The 14,601-nt window shown below is 43.6% G+C and overlaps 3 protein-coding genes across 11 annotated transcripts in view; 2 read left to right on the top strand and 1 right to left on the bottom strand.

Annotated features, from left to right (window-relative positions):
* The window catches only part of LOC105702509 (trichohyalin), a 99,841-nt gene extending 92,879 nt beyond the window's left edge, over positions 1-6,962 (top strand). For 4 of the 5 annotated variants that reach the window (XM_012430136.1, XM_012430132.1, XM_012430133.1 and 1 more), the window contains 11 exons: positions 661-933; positions 1,000-1,227; positions 1,965-2,326; positions 3,015-3,393; positions 3,662-3,718; positions 3,955-4,277; positions 4,650-4,890; positions 4,968-5,170; positions 5,287-5,462; positions 5,588-5,752; positions 6,018-6,962. In XM_012430136.1, coding sequence (XP_012285559.1) covers positions 661-933; positions 1,000-1,227; positions 1,965-2,326; positions 3,015-3,393; positions 3,662-3,718; positions 3,955-4,277; positions 4,650-4,890; positions 4,968-5,170; positions 5,287-5,462; positions 5,588-5,752; positions 6,018-6,040 — 2,430 coding nt within the window. In that variant the 3' untranslated portion in view covers positions 6,041-6,962. Of the gene's footprint in view, positions 1-660; positions 934-999; positions 1,228-1,964; positions 2,327-3,014; positions 3,394-3,661; positions 3,719-3,954; positions 4,278-4,649; positions 4,891-4,967; positions 5,171-5,286; positions 5,463-5,587; positions 5,805-6,017 lie in introns of all 5 variants that reach the window. The other variant, XM_012430135.1, reaches the window with a different exon arrangement.
* A 611-nt stretch (positions 6,963-7,573) lies between these two features.
* On the top strand, positions 7,574-12,443 carry LOC105702515 (putative fibroblast growth factor 1). Of its 5 annotated transcripts, none has more exons than XM_012430147.2 (6): positions 7,574-7,680; positions 7,853-7,939; positions 8,406-8,641; positions 10,020-10,207; positions 11,406-11,509; positions 11,639-12,443. In XM_012430147.2, the coding sequence occupies exons 3-6, from the start codon at positions 8,451-8,453 to the stop codon at positions 11,828-11,830; spliced, it is 675 nt and encodes a 224-aa protein (XP_012285570.1). In that variant the 5' UTR covers positions 7,574-7,680; positions 7,853-7,939; positions 8,406-8,450; the 3' UTR covers positions 11,831-12,443. The 5 variants fall into 5 exon arrangements, with proteins under 5 accessions (XP_012285570.1, XP_012285572.1, XP_012285571.1 ...); XM_012430149.2 differs by having other exon boundaries at positions 7,841-7,939; XM_012430148.2 differs by having other exon boundaries at positions 7,740-7,939.
* Positions 12,444-12,809: 366 nt separating this feature from the next.
* On the bottom strand, positions 12,810-14,571 carry LOC105702516 (short coiled-coil protein B). The gene is made up of 4 exons (XM_012430151.1): positions 14,225-14,571; positions 13,780-13,899; positions 13,497-13,583; positions 12,810-13,398 (listed from the first exon to the last, which is right to left on the bottom strand). Exons 1-4 carry the CDS (start codon positions 14,301-14,303, stop codon positions 13,256-13,258), a joined length of 429 nt encoding a protein of 142 aa, XP_012285574.1. The 5' UTR covers positions 14,304-14,571; the 3' UTR covers positions 12,810-13,255.
* Between the last annotated feature and the right edge of the window lie 30 nt (positions 14,572-14,601).

The raw sequence follows: 14,601 nt of genomic DNA, 5'->3' as shown, positions 1-14,601 counted from the left end.
AATTTTTCCGGTGTTTCTTTTAGCCAGTTAATTTCGATTTAAATAAAAAAGAAATCCAGTTTAGGAGATATCTATATTAGCATGGAGCTCGCTGGTTGCGAAGGAGGTAACCAGGTGTTTCTTATCACATGATCCGTCAAAAATTGTTATCACCGTTAGTCCACCTCCCCCGATGTGAGCTAACATCGACTTGCTAATAGCACGCGATAACCATTATTTCGTTCATTTGCTGGCACGGCGAGTCGTGTGATCGATCTAAATTGCATGTTGAAGTAATTGTGTATTGGTATGTTTTGTGCATTACACCTCGAGTGATATAAGTGTAGAAAGTTGAATAGATACAGTTCTGACAGAAGTTGTCATAACGTTTAATATGACAGCGTGATGTAATAATTCCCGTTCGTTGAAGAAGCTACAAATGGCTTGATTGCACGAATTGCAACTTTGCAATGCTTAAAATGAGGCTCGTTTGGAAATCAAGGCTTTTTAGTTTTTTTTTTTGCAGTTGGACAGACCCGCAACTGCTTGTTCTAATTTTTTTTTTTATCACCGCCAGTTTCTAACAGTTCTTAATGACTGCTCGTTAGTGCGGCCCATTGCAAAGTTCACCGTCAAGTTTCACCAAGTTTGGATTTACTCGAACGTGTTTTGCCTCCTCAGGAACAGATCGTAATGCAGAAAACGATCCAAGAGTCGAACCGTGAAATCCCACTATCCGTCGAGAAGGAGGAGCGAAAAATGACTGAAGTTACAATAAAACCGGAAGGTAACCCAGTTCCCCGGAAGGACAGCAAAGAGGCGTTGAAAGTACCCGAGGATTTGAAAGTCTCGCCTTCTTTGGATCGACCGACGCTGCTGATCCTAGGAAAAAGTGAACCTCCGGATCCCGAAGGCCTAGACTTTCCGAGCCCAGGGTCGCCGATGTCTAAGCAGGTAAGTTTCGCCCCCATTGATATAAATAGTCAAATAATCGAAAATAATATTCATTTCTACTTTCAGATTCTGCCGTTGAACCTCTCCGACAGCGAGGAAATGATCGCCGGCCTGGCTTTCCCTCTAGGACCGCCAACCAGCGTGGAACCACCCAAAGAAAAACCCCCACCACCTCCGTTGGACCTCAGCGACGAAGAAAGCGTTCCCGTGGAACCGCTGAAGAGGCTCAACTCCACCAGAAGGATAAAAAAGGAACTCCGCACCAGGCGGTCCGATTTCCTGGGTATCGAAGGGGTAAGTTCCGACGTTGGGGTAAAAATTTCGGACTGGGGCTCGTTAAGGTGGAGTGAAACACGTCGAGGAACTTGATCGATGTCGGTATAGGAGATTTATATAAATACCTACGTTGCCGATGTTCGTTTTTATATCGACAGTTGTGACGAATTATATTGGGTATTGTTCTAAATGGCATACTCTGTCGTTTTCGTATAATACTTGTAAAGAAATCTAAGTAAATCTCCAGAAATCCTTTGTATTTATGATTTCCGAGGCCTTAATTGACTGCAGAGGGACACCCTGCGCCATCTGTGATTTCCGCGTCAACCAGATTTTCACTCCGAGACCTTATATTACCATTTAACATAGCAGCGCATAAGACACTTTATTTGCCTTTCTCCCTTTCAAATGCGTGTTTCTCGATTACCAGAGTGTTCTAAATCGTTATACAATTGTCCTGACACTTTCGTTTCTCATATGAGAGGGCCTTCAATAATTGTATATCGATCGAAACATGAGAGCTCGACACCATTTTGGTTCTGGTTTCGTCTGAGTAAAACTTTTTTTTTTATTAAAAAATCCAAATTTTGAAAGCATCAGGATAATTCCCATAATGTCCATAATGCTCACGAGACATGTGTCAAAGTTCCCGACGGTTCGGTTCAATACTCTTAAACAAAGTGCATTATTCGGATCGACTGATTTGAAGGAGGGGTTTCACTTGACCTTAAAATGGATTTTCAAATGTTCGTTAGGTCAACGACGACGACCTGGAGCGAGAGCTGACTCTCGCGAAGCCTCCAGACATGGCGGCCATTCTAGCTGAAGAGAGACGCATCGAGCAGCTCCATCGACGCTCCTTCGACACGGACAGCAATTACGAGCAAGACTCCAGCCATGAAAGAGATTCCGGAGTCGAATTGGGCCACGCCGAAGACTGGACCAAGCAGCCTATCAGTCCGGATATGTCTCAGCACAGCCGGCAAAGTAGCGAGCCTTTCGGGGCGAGCGTAACTTCTTCGGAAGAGGACGAAATAACGAAGAAAGAGCGAGAGATCATCGGGGTCCTTGAAAAGGAGGAACAATGGCGTTACGGCAACAACTGCGATCCGAACAGGTGCCAAATGAGAACTTGTCGGTATAATTTTGTCAGTCCCGATACGCCTTGTTTTCAGCAGGCGTTCGTATTGGGCGCAGCTTACGTAAAACGCGAATTCTAGAGTCTGCTTTGAAATATAGAATGAGTTGCTTAGAAAATGTACAAAAGTGGGGCCATCACGGTTGGCGGCGTGGTTTCCGTGCCCAGCCCGTTGCCGGTAGAATTGCATAACTTGGGAACGAGACTACAATTGAGGAGCCCGACTCGTCAACTGAATAACATTCATTTCCAGAGTTCTCGGTCTGTGAAAGTCTTCAATTACTGCCTTTCGAGCTAGCTCTCCGTGAGATATGTACGAAATTCATCGTTTCAGAAGTAAGAGCTCTCATAGTCACGGGTTTGAGACGCGGGTCATCTCCACTTGGAACGAAGAAATTTCCCGCGAGTTGTGTAGGATCGATCAAACCCTTAAGTGGTCTACGGAGCAGGATCAATCGCACCCGGAGACGCGGTTTCTATTCCGTAAGCCGGCCCTGCAATGTAGTTGCACAACCTGGGAACGGGATTACAATCGACGTCGGTCCGTCAACTAAATAACACCGATTCTCAGAATTCCCAGCCGGCGAAAGTCGGAAACCGCTGCCTCTCGGCCTAGACTCTCGCCTTGTAAGATCCTTGCTAAAAGCGGTGTTTACTGGCTTTCCAGGAACAGCGACATCGGCGAGAAGCTCGCTCACAAGCTGCGCGAGCTCGAGGAGGAAAAGATGCAGCTGGAACGAGAGCGGGCTCAAGAAGTGGAGCTGCGTCGACAAGAGACCCTGCGGAAGAACGAGGAGAACATTCGCAAGCAGGAAGACGCGTTGAGGAAGCAACAGAAGGAAGTGGCGAGGCAGCAGGAAACGGCCCGAGCAGAAGCAGAAGCTAGATGCGCCGAAGAAAAGAGACAGGAAGAGGAACTCAGGATACAGACGGAGCAAATGAGGATTCAGACCGAGATCGAGGAGAAGGAGAGAAGAGCCCTTGAACTCAGGCGTCAGGAAGAGCTGAGGATCAGAGCCATCGAGAGCCAGATTCGCGAACAGGAGGTGAGTTCGGCTTAACGTACATCTCGGTTACTGGGAAATAGACGAGCGATTAAACGAGTCGATGTGGCTAGGGCGAAAACCGAATGGTTTTTTTAAGCTGCTCTCTTCAACCTGCACAAACCGTAGAGCGGCCACACTTTTGATCGTAGTATACTTATATAAGTACGTTTTGTCCGTCCTTGAATAGGTAAAAGATAATACGTGTGATTGCACGAGGGTACCTTAGTCGGAGCACTTTGATCCTGAGTACTGACTTACTTGTTCGCAGACTAAGACAATGATGGGTGCAGGGTTGAGCAACCGTGAGGACGAATTTGCTTCTGGGGTAAGGGAGCCACCTTGGTTACACATTTATTTGCGAAGTAGCACTGTATTTCGCTTATGTAATGATTGAGAAGTAGATATCGAAGCTTTGACCATTTAGAGGAAATTTGAGCACTACTAAACTTCTCCCTTTGCCAGCGTAACGCGCCCTGAGAGCATGTTCTGGGCTTTACATTTAATGTCCTCGATGCATTAACATTTGCATATCTTTAATGGCAAGTTTTATGTGTTCCATAGGAAGTCCTTCGAGTCGAAAGAGAACTCCTCCAACTTGAGCAAGAAGAGCTGAAGAGGCAGCGCAGTAACTTGGCCTACCGAGAACAGAAGCAGCAACAATTGGCCGAACAACTTCAGGAACAATGGAAGTCTCTACAAGATGTCGCTCACGTACCAAGTAGTAACACTCAGCAATTCAAACAGTTATCGGCAACGAGCTACAGGTCTTCCATGCCGAATCTGCAACTTCAAGATGGCCAGAGAAGAAGACCGCCACCTCCACCTATTCCACCGGCCAAGCCCTTACGCCTGGCTGAACAAAGACAACGAGACGTTACCATTAGGTAAATCTTTTCTTGGTATAAGATAGACTGCTATTATTAATTTAGTGGAAAGCCAGTTAATCACGTATCATGATGGATTGAGTAGAAACCACCCACTGAATCTAGTTGCATGCTAAATTCAACACAGACGAAGATTCCTCTCTGAGTATTACATAGGAGGTGTAACATTGTAGCGGCAAGCAGGAAGCGTCACGGCTGAGGGATCGATCAAAAGAATAGATGGCTTTGCTGATTTGCGTTTAATTTCCGAACAAGCTTTTGTAGTAGTACCTTTCGTAACTCCATGGGAGAGGACAGCACGGCTAGGACTTCCAGTCAGCTCGTAGCAGATCGTAGAGACTCATCGATATCGTTTCTGTCGTTCATGAACAGGAACAGCCGCATTCCGTCCGCGGACTCGATTCCGCAGCAAGTGGATCCAGTTCTGCGGCACAGTGCATCGGCAACGACCTTGGCGACGCATGCTGGCCAGCAGATGACCAGACAAACCTTGCAAGCCCTAAGTGCGGTTCCTCGTCCGAGAATAGTTCAAGGAGACCAATGGGTCCAACGTAGGAAGAGCGACATCCCTCGCGGAGCTCGCGACTTTAACTACCAACACTGGCTGATACAAGTAACTAACTTCCTCCTGTTGGACGTGTAATTGCGTCTAGATCCGTACGGTGCTAACATACGGTGTCATATTTTCAGGAGGCTGAGCAAAGGCGAATCAACGAGAAAAACCAGCGTTCTCCTCTTCGCAAATCTCAGCCTCACGTTACGGGCACATCCGTACCCTACACCGCCGTTCCTCCAAGGTCGGACAGTAAACCATTGCCAGACTCCATTATCCAGACACTTACGCAGAGAGTACAAAACCGGGCCCAAGAGAAGCCTCTTCCTCCCAGAAGAAGGTAAAGGATGTAATATTTATGGCCCCGGCCTTGACATTTATCTTTATAGAGCTGGAAATTGCCTCCCGGGTTGATTTTTCGGTATTAAATCTAGACAATGATTTCCACCGTTACAGGCTAGAGCACAGTACGAGTCAGGAACACCTTCCTCCTCTGGTACACCAGTCGCAGCAGCAGCATGCAGTTCAGCAGCAGAAGGTGCAGTCCTCCACAAACGGGAACGTTGACTCCCAGGAGAAGATGTTGAGTGTCAGCGGAAAGAAGAAGTGTTCCCACTGTGGAGATGAACTAGGTATCCACTCAATTGATATCATCGTCGTTCCGAAGATCGAGACTGCCACTACTTATTCGGATAGGAAATTCTTGATACGCGCATCGAGAATCCTCTTTTAACTCCGAACGTTCATCTAATTTCAGGGAGGGGAGCTGCAATGATCATAGAAAGTCTTCGACTGTTTTACCACATGGAGTGTTTCAAGTGCTGCGTGTGTCATGTGCGACTCGGAGATGGCCTTATGGGAACGGACGTGCGTGTTCGAAACCACAAGCTCCACTGCCATAACTGCTACTCCAGTGACGACGGTACTCATGCTTAAAACTGTACTTAGCGTAATTCCGTATAAATCTTATTTAGGTAATTATCCTCTAACGTAACTTGGGTCAACCCAGGCGATGCAGCGAGACGTTGCGCATTTACGTGACCCGTGCCCGTCGAAATGTCCTAAAAGAACGTCCCGATTTCCCGGAGAGACCATGTCGCGTTGGAGCCGTGAATGCGCACGTAAGCGGCATCGATGTCTACCTGGACTCCTTCGTGCTCACAGGGACGTTTTTATTGTACTTCCAGGTGTCAAGTTCAGCTGCGTGTAGAAAGGCGGGCCTAACGGATCTAAGCTGACTAGCTTGAATATAGCACGTTTTGGCTATATTTTCTAAGTCGTAGTTGACCGTCGCGGTACCTCGTTGAAGCGGTACCGTATCATCCCATCGTTCCACACGACGCGCTATCGCCTTGTAAATACACGACAGAATCTAAACGGAGAGACGAATACCGACGTGACAACTACTTCCTGCTAAGCGAAAGAATAGGTAATCGGATGAATTCGTTACCTTCAAGAGAAGAGCTCAGTTTTTACAGATTGTTTCGTTTATCGCGGACTAACAAATAGGTACGGGCAGCATACGGCGCGCGTACTTGGCGCGCACGTATACATACAAACGGATACGTAGGGACCTGTAAATAGCGTGTATTTATGTAATTAACGTAACGTCAGAGGTGTCATCGGCTGACGGTAGTCAGCACGTTGCCGAAAGAGTGTACATTCTTGTATTATAGTTTGTGATATTTATGAGAGTTTTCGGTGTGCAGGCTGCACGAGAATTGGTCAGCCTTTAGATCGTATTGGATAGAGAGTAGGTTCGTTAAGTGTTTACGATAACAGTGTCTAAAATCAAATCGATTAACGTGTCGTCGGAGAATGTTAAACCTTAGTTGCTCTTACGTAAAGTAACCATTAACATTAGGTTTGTTAAGGCCTAATCGCAGATGCAGATCCTTCCTCCATTGAAATTGTTTTGACCTATAGTCCGAATAGATAATGAAGCATCCACACGGGTAAGCCGATCGATTTCGGTTAATCCCCGTAGGCGAGGTTCATCCTTCCGCCTGTAGTCCCCTTCCCGAAGAGCATAATTATATTACTGTGAAATATTGTAAGATACATGTTTCGTGTTATTACAGTGTGTAATTTTATATTATCGAAAAAATAAATGTTTATTATAGTCTTTGTGATACAGGCCAATATTCTATTCGCAATTTCCTCCCGGCGTGGATGCATAATATACCTGCCAGGTGATGGCGCGGAAAATCCTAGAAAAATGCCTAATTCCGATTATCTTTTCCTCTCAGTTCACCCCGAGGGACAATTCCTCCGGGTGTACCTCCTTGTCCAATAATCCCTTCCTACTCGCGACGATCTCGAGAAATGTCAACGTGCTCACTTCGCGAGATACCTAGATATCTCAAGGTACGGTTTCGCAAGGCAGTGCCGCCGCTCTACCGTGGAGTATCCCCGGAGCAAGTACGCAATTACGTGCCGCTCTTGTTACTCGAGCGAAACGCGAGATCCAGCCCCTGTCCTCCTTTGCGCACAATTGCCCCTGTCCTTGCAGGTCGAGTGAGGTGAAAAAAAAAAGGGAAAAAAAAAGTCATACCTATGGGCATTCATACATAAGAGATGCGCGTTATCCGGTTAGTTAAATAGACTTCAGGCCGCCTATTAATAGGCGTTCACATGCCCCTATCATTTAGGTAATACGGTGGCATATAGGGTAGGCCTCGAACACCTATGAGCGCGGCTCGCGCATTTAATCAGAGGCCGCTTTTAATTCAGTCTACTGGCGAGTCGCTGACGTTACCGGTAGCTGCCGACATCCATCCATTTAGTCGAGCCTCCTACCGCAAACCGGCAAGATCCGCGGACAGACCGCCTTTCTTCGGCCGAGTTCTCGTGAGTACCGATCAAAGAATCCCAGACGAAATCCGAGGGGTAAAAAAAGCCCCTTCCAGGTTGCCGCCGGTCCGGCTAAACGTCCGAACGTGTTTCGACGTAAATGTTAACGAGCAAGAGATACCTAAGAGCCGTTTAATCGGAGTTGGCTTTAATTCAGTTTACTCCCAAGTTGCTGACGTCGGTACAAGCCCCATCCAGCCGCCCCAGATAAGCGGTTCTCGCTCGACCCGGGATCCTCGGGTGATTTTGATCTCGAGTGAGTTTTTTTTAAATCCCGATTAAATCCCCCGGAGATAGCCAATACAGTCGTAAAACCGCGCGAGGTATCGCGGAAAGCGTCCTTTGTCCCGTTACCGAGCGAGTCGCGATGTCACGGTTACGTACGACTTAATGAAATAAGGAAAGGTTTTCAGCAATCTCCCAGGCGGGTCCATCTTCCCTTCCCCGGTTCCGTCGACCGATCCCGTTCTCCACATTTCCTCCTCCTCCTCCCTCCCCGTGGCTCCGTAAATATTAACAGAGCGAAACTGACTATAATCCCCGCCGGTGCGTTTCGTTCACCACGGATAGTCCGCTCTGCCGGCGAACCGGTATTCCTTTGCACCTCGGATTTTCCTAAGTCCACCTTAAGTTTTTACGGATCTATTTTTCTCCTCGCACGTCTCGACCTCCCTCTCTTGTTATTGGAACGCGTTCTTTAACGGCGGATGCTTCGATCCGAGGCAAACGGGATAAGGCTCGTAGCCGCTGGGAGTATCGCAACCGGGATGAGTCTGCGGTGGATCCAGGAGAATTGCGTAGCTCCGGTCTGCGACGAGGAATCGAGCGACATCGATGACAGCTGTAGCGATGACAGCTACGACGCCGAATTGGGCCAGGAAGATGAGGTCGACCATCGCAGGGACAAACGGGAGACCCTGAGACCCCCAACGGAGACGATTCGCTTCGACGATAATGGGTAACTATGAATAAACGAATGACGATTAAGTCACTCTTTCTTGGAATCTACCAGCTGATAAGTCACATTATCTCGTGACAAGGGCCGCTCCTTTTCTGCGAGGCTGTAGCATACCCGGATGGACAAAGTGATGCAGGATTTGCATGAAAATTGCCCCATGAAGGATCGTCAAATGAATCGTTAGGCTGTTCCTTATGAGGCTATTCCTCGTTTAGGAACTCGTATATGCAGTGCGCAATGACGAAACAGATATACTTAAATGTTAAACAAAGGTTGATTGCACGCAATGTCCCAATGTTTCTACGTATACGTACGGCTAAATTTATCTCACACGTGCCGATAAACAATTGCAGCGTCTGTGGCTCATATTTGAGCCGTGGCGTGACAAATTTAAGGTAAATGTACCTGCCGATTCAGATCAAGATCAAGCACGTAAAGATCGATATGAAGTACGGATGACTTGAAGCAACGTGAAAAATAGAATTTCTAGTTTCCAAAACACGTGCTACGTATATATGTAAATATTGAGTAATTCATTTATGCTGGGAAGACGATGGAAAAGTCGAATGTACCAGTGTTTGAACAGCCGTTATTCATGCAATGCTTAATAAAAGGAAACATTTAAGATGGTGTTCGACCACTGGTACACTTACCTTACCGTAAATTTTCTCCTTAAAATCTGTTGCGTAATATGTGCACACATATTGCAGAGATTTCATATAGCGAATGATCTGGAAATTGTTTGTAAATCGAGTCCCCTTCTCATATGATGATCATGCTCTCTCTATCTGGGCAACTTAAAGACCATTCTTGTCACGAGCTATCGCTCCTTGATCATGACGGACATGTTCGTCGCGATGAATTGTTCCATTTGAAAAGTATGCCGGTCTGCTCTCTCGTTGATCTCATGAGTCAATTATGTCTGCAGCGTGCGGTACACAGGGTCGCAGTCATTACCACGAGTGCAATTCGTCGATATCCCGCGCACAGAGGCTTCGCAATTGATTTGGCATCCGCGTGCTTCGAGTGATTCCGTACCGCGGGTTTGTTCCATTGTTACAACGTGATCGCGACCGTGACAAAATTCACCACCGAAACGAATGAAAGTAGGTATTCCTCCTGCTATCCGGTGTCCGCGTACGCCAATGTAACGGGCTAGGCAATTTACCTAGGCTAAACAATGCTTTTCATGTATATACGATAGGATACCCAGTGGCCTGGAAAACGAGCCGACTCGGATCCCGATTGCTTTCGTGGAGGCCAGAAAAAAAAAAAGTACCGCACCCTGATAAAGCGATACAACGGAGATGAACAAAGTTGCGGGAGATCGGAGATAATACGATACAACGATATATGTAATGAACAATGTATTTCCTAGGGTGCCTCGTCGGGACGTGCAGAAGAAGGACCGACTTCCCTTGTACGTGGTCTGGGATCCACGGGGACCAGCTGAAAATCCAATTTACGGTTCTCTGGTTATCCAGCTTTATTGTCGCACTGGTTATCACCTGGCTGTGAGCCCGTCTGGATTAATATGTGGCGCAAGTGCCACCGACGAATCGCACGGTAATTTATCTAGCCAATTGTCGCTCTGAATCGAGGAAACGAGGAATAACAATGTACAGGGTACGGCTAAATGCAGGCTACGGCGGCGAGTATTCGTGATGTTATTTATTGTGTTTATACTAAATGCACAATTGACAGATTATACATTCATAACGAGCGAAAGCCGAAAGTTCCGTGTAACGATGGGATTTAAATATAAGTTTCAACGCATGGTCTGTTAGAGAAGAGAAGGGCTTATAAAGAACACATATGAGATGGCTATTAATATCCACGGGAAACGAGGTCAACTACCCCAACTATGGGAAAGCTATAAACAATTTCGGAATTACAAGTGGCATGTTTTTAAAGGCGTTCCTACTTTCAGATAAATATATCCGATCGCTCTCGTTCAACAATTTGTATGTACGTGATCACTAATCCGACGTGATATCAGGTCTATTACTTTAATCTATAGGAGTATCGATATCAAGTGTAAGCAAGTAACGGTGTATATTAATCTCTCTTAGAACTAATTTTATATCTCCATTCGTGATGGTCAATTGTTCACTCGGTCCCACCTGAATCCAGCATTTCAGGCCTGTGTGAACTTGGAATCCAATTTGAGGCACAAACGAAATTAACAGGCTTATTAGAATGTTCCTGTGATGTAGACGTTTGTGTCATGTTGAGTTTTGTTTGTGGCATGTTTCTTACAAAAACCAAAACGGTTCAAAAAGATAAACAAATTCCGAAATCGTGGAAATTTGGATTTTTCGACCCTAATGGATTCTCTGACTTTAGGAAAATTCAGAGCCTCCCAGAACCTCAAAAACGTTAAAATGGTAATTTTCAGAATTTGTTTATCTTTGTTTAACCCTTTGGCGACTAAGAGCGTCTAAAGGCGCCCGACGTTTGGTCCAATATTGCCTGTCCGGTCAGATGAATTTCGCCCATATGTAGAAACGTCTCCGTGTTCAAAGAGTTAACAGCTCTGGTCTTTGTAAAAAGAAATGGCACAAACAAAACTCAACATGGCACAAATATCTACATGACAGAAACATTTAAATAAGCCTGTTAATTTTATTTGTGCCTCAAACTGGATTCCAGGTTCACACAGCCGCATTTCAGCTATAAAGCCAACCCTGTGTGTGTGTTTCCTCCTAAATTCTAAAGTATAATACTATGTGATTTAAATGACCACTGACTACGGTTTTTACAGCTCTACTCAGCATATCAACCGTATCTTTTGGGTTGATAAGAATTCAATGCATCGAGACTGGCCTATACGTGGCTTTCAATCATAAAGGTCGATTATACGGAGAGGTAAAAGTTCTCAGAGGACTAGTCCGCCTAGAATGACGATACGATAATGGTCACAGAGAAATTATTCAACGTGCTTTGGACCATGACACAAGGAAGGTGCGTTCTCTACATTTCAGGTTTTATTTCCAGCCTAACGTGAGTAAAGAGAACACGGTCTGGGAGCAGTGGAAGATCGGATCTTACGATGCTTTTCGATCACGAAAATATGTAGAGCTTGGCTGGTGGATAGGGATAAAGAAGAACGGACGTCCCAAGCTCGGATCGAAAACCGCTTGGGGTCAAAAAGCTATTCAGTTCTCTCCCAGACAACTTAAATACTGATCGCCGACAGCGTGAACCACCTGTTTTTTTTTTTCAAGCTTGGTGAATCTTAAACTGTTTTACAGTGGAAGCTGTAAATCGAGTATTCACGATATTAAGGCACAATTGCTTCTAAATGCATTTTAGAAATTAACGAGACGATGAAACTCTTCGGCAGAACGAATGTTTTACAGAACATCGGATTCTTTGTGCTTGTAAGCTTAAACTTCATTGCAAGATTTGGGAAGTGTTCTGTGCTAAAAGTAGAGAAAGTAATGTTTCCTGCAAGCGAGCTCTGGCGGTCCTGGAATATTCAGTGCGTTAGAATACGAAGATCCAATAATGAGTTGATAAAGTATGTTAGCATCTAATCTTCTTATAATCGGTACTTCCTCCTGATAATACTATATAACTGATTTTTTTCTCTCCCTCTTCTGTACATCTACATACATGGCAATACGTTTAAATAATGTAGTCGTCATAAAGCACAGTATAATTAATTTAGTTGATTTAGCAAAGCTTTAGATATTTCTTTCTTAACAGAGGCATAACATTGACGATATACGTATCGGTGTATTATGCAAGGCAATTGAATGCCTATGTAATGATAAATGATAAATTATCCAGCAAAGTATCGAATGGAGTTTTGTTTTATTCCGTAACTAAATGAATTTTAACTAAACTATGAATTTCAGTTTGCCTTGTAAGATAATATGATGGATAATTTATTTTTCACTTCCTTTTCAGGGTTTCCTGTAGGCTGTAAAGTCGTCTAATAGAATCGCGGATCTCTGTACATATATTAAGCAATTTTTAAAAATCTTATGTATACAAAAAAATTATGATTTATTTAAATGCCACGTTATAAACTATCATCGCTCTTTTTCAATGACCCTTATTTTCATCTATTCTTATGTCAATTAAATATCCTCACATGACATTATAAATAAATATTAATAAAATATATTACATACTTTGCATTGCTTTATGCAATACAACAACCCTACTTTAATTTTTTATGTCTCTTTCTATCTACTAGTTTCAAGCATTTAAGCATAGTTATATAAAAAGAGAAAAAGAAACTGAAGTCTTTGGCAACAAAATCATGTAATGTATACTTTAAACATAGATATAAAGTCTTGGACGGGGTGGCATAGCTAAGAAGCGCAATCCCCTTTTCTATAAAATAAGTTATGAGAAATGCATATCATATTCTTCTTTCCACTTCGAGAATAATATTGTAAAAATTACATTTACGAATTTTAAGCCAGATAATTATAGTTGTACCATTTACCAGGCTTGGTAATACAATTAAAAAACTTTCACGACAGAATTGTACATTTTTCTAAAGAAAATTGTTTAAAGCAAAATATGCATTTTGCTTTGTTTTTCCAAATTGCGAAAGAGCTTGCAATTAATAGTTACATTTAGAGTCATGCTAGAAATTCACTTCTTTTTAGATTTCGGGCTCGTCGATTGAAACACACTCGAAGCTGACATTAAATTTTCTATATATTGTCCCAATACTTGATTTTCGCTGCGAAGCTTTAAGTTCTCCTCCTTGACACTGTCTACTCTTTGTGACAAATCTGCAATAAATTTTTGTTGAGATTTCACCAAGTTGATAACCAATAAAATCTAGGAAATGACCACATTAAATTGTCCCGAATAAACAATTGTATTTTACCATCAAGAGTATTTTGAAGTTCAAGAACCTGTGCTATCAACCTTGCTTTTTCTTCTTGTTCATCTGGGCTTATATCGGGATCTAAACCTAAGAAGTTAAGAATGCAATTGAAAATGATTGTAGAGAACGCTAATGATACCTTATTATAATAACAGGGATTCTTTGGACGAGTACATCATGCAATATACGTTTTCCTTAAAGAAAAACAATCAAACGGTCTACTTCTTGAATTTTACGTACAGTACCACAATGGATTGCTACAATGTTGATTTAATGAACTTACTATTGGGACTGCTACTTCCATTGGTAAATGTAGAAGGAAGCGAGTCCATACTACGGCCTCGAGCAAGCGCATCTGACGTGTTAGACACATTGTCAAGGATTTCTTCTTCTGGGATAATCACTATTTGCGGAACGTCACGCGTAAGTAAGACTACACTCTTTACTTTAGAGCAATTACGTTACTTATGTCTATGATAATCTCATTCAATAAATGCACATTTTATAGAGTATTCTCATCGATAAGACAAACCTTGAAATTTCTATATAATGGATTAGCATTCATGAATGCGCTTCTTCGAACTTGTGCAACTAATAAAAGTTCTCTTTAGTCCAAAACAATACATGTTAAAACGTTCCTCTTTTGTGCTAGCAGTTTAATTTACATTTATTGAAACAAATGAGTGGTACCATAAGTAGGTCACTTTGACGAACAGAAAACACATTACCTTGGGGATCGTCATCAGCCAAAGGTATACTATTCATATCATCCTGAAGCTTTGCATTGGACATCATGGAAGCGGACATTCTTCCTTCGTATAAAATCAGGATACTAATTCCAAGTATTTCAAAAAGGTTAAATAATTTAGTGGACTAGACCAGTTGTTAACGACTACCACCGCCTCTTCCCAAATACTTAATTATTAATAAAACAGTGCAATTATATCAACAGGTTAGGGCTTTGTAGCTTTTTAAATTAAGTAACTCGTTGAACACCAAATTGAGTTAAAATACTGATCCGTGTGACACGGATAAACTTGAGTCTGATAGACGCAGAGAGTTGCAGAGCAGAGATGAGTTGGGAGATTGCTCACGGGCAGGGTCG

The sequence above is a fragment of the Orussus abietinus genome, unplaced genomic scaffold (genome assembly GCF_000612105.2).
Source record: "Orussus abietinus isolate OABI.00-Male unplaced genomic scaffold, Oabi_2.0 scaffold6, whole genome shotgun sequence".
Classification (NCBI taxonomy): domain Eukaryota; kingdom Metazoa; phylum Arthropoda; class Insecta; order Hymenoptera; family Orussidae; genus Orussus; species Orussus abietinus.
This window is presented reverse-complemented; position numbering and strand designations above follow the sequence as displayed.

Bases quoted from the DNA above. Each gene is read 5' to 3' on its own strand.
- LOC105702516 (XM_012430151.1), bottom strand. From the start codon at position 14,303: ATGTCCGCTTCCATGATGTCCAATGCAAAGCTTCAGGATGATATGAAT. The intron at 13,900-14,224 runs GTAATGTGTTTT...TTCCGCAAATAG, and splicing joins GGCTGATGACGATCCCCAAG to TGATTATCCCAGAAGAAGAA. The intron at 13,399-13,496 runs GTAAAATACAAT...AATTTATTGCAG, and splicing joins ACTTCAAAATACTCTTGATG to ATTTGTCACAAAGAGTAGAC.
- LOC105702515 (XM_012430150.2), top strand. From the start codon at position 8,451: ATGAGTCTGCGGTGGATCCAGGAGAATTGCGTAGCTCCGGTCTGCGAC. The intron at 8,642-10,019 runs GTAACTATGAAT...TGTATTTCCTAG, and splicing joins ATTCGCTTCGACGATAATGG to GGTGCCTCGTCGGGACGTGC. The intron at 11,510-11,638 runs GTAAAAGTTCTC...TTTTATTTCCAG, and splicing joins AAGGTCGATTATACGGAGAG to CCTAACGTGAGTAAAGAGAA.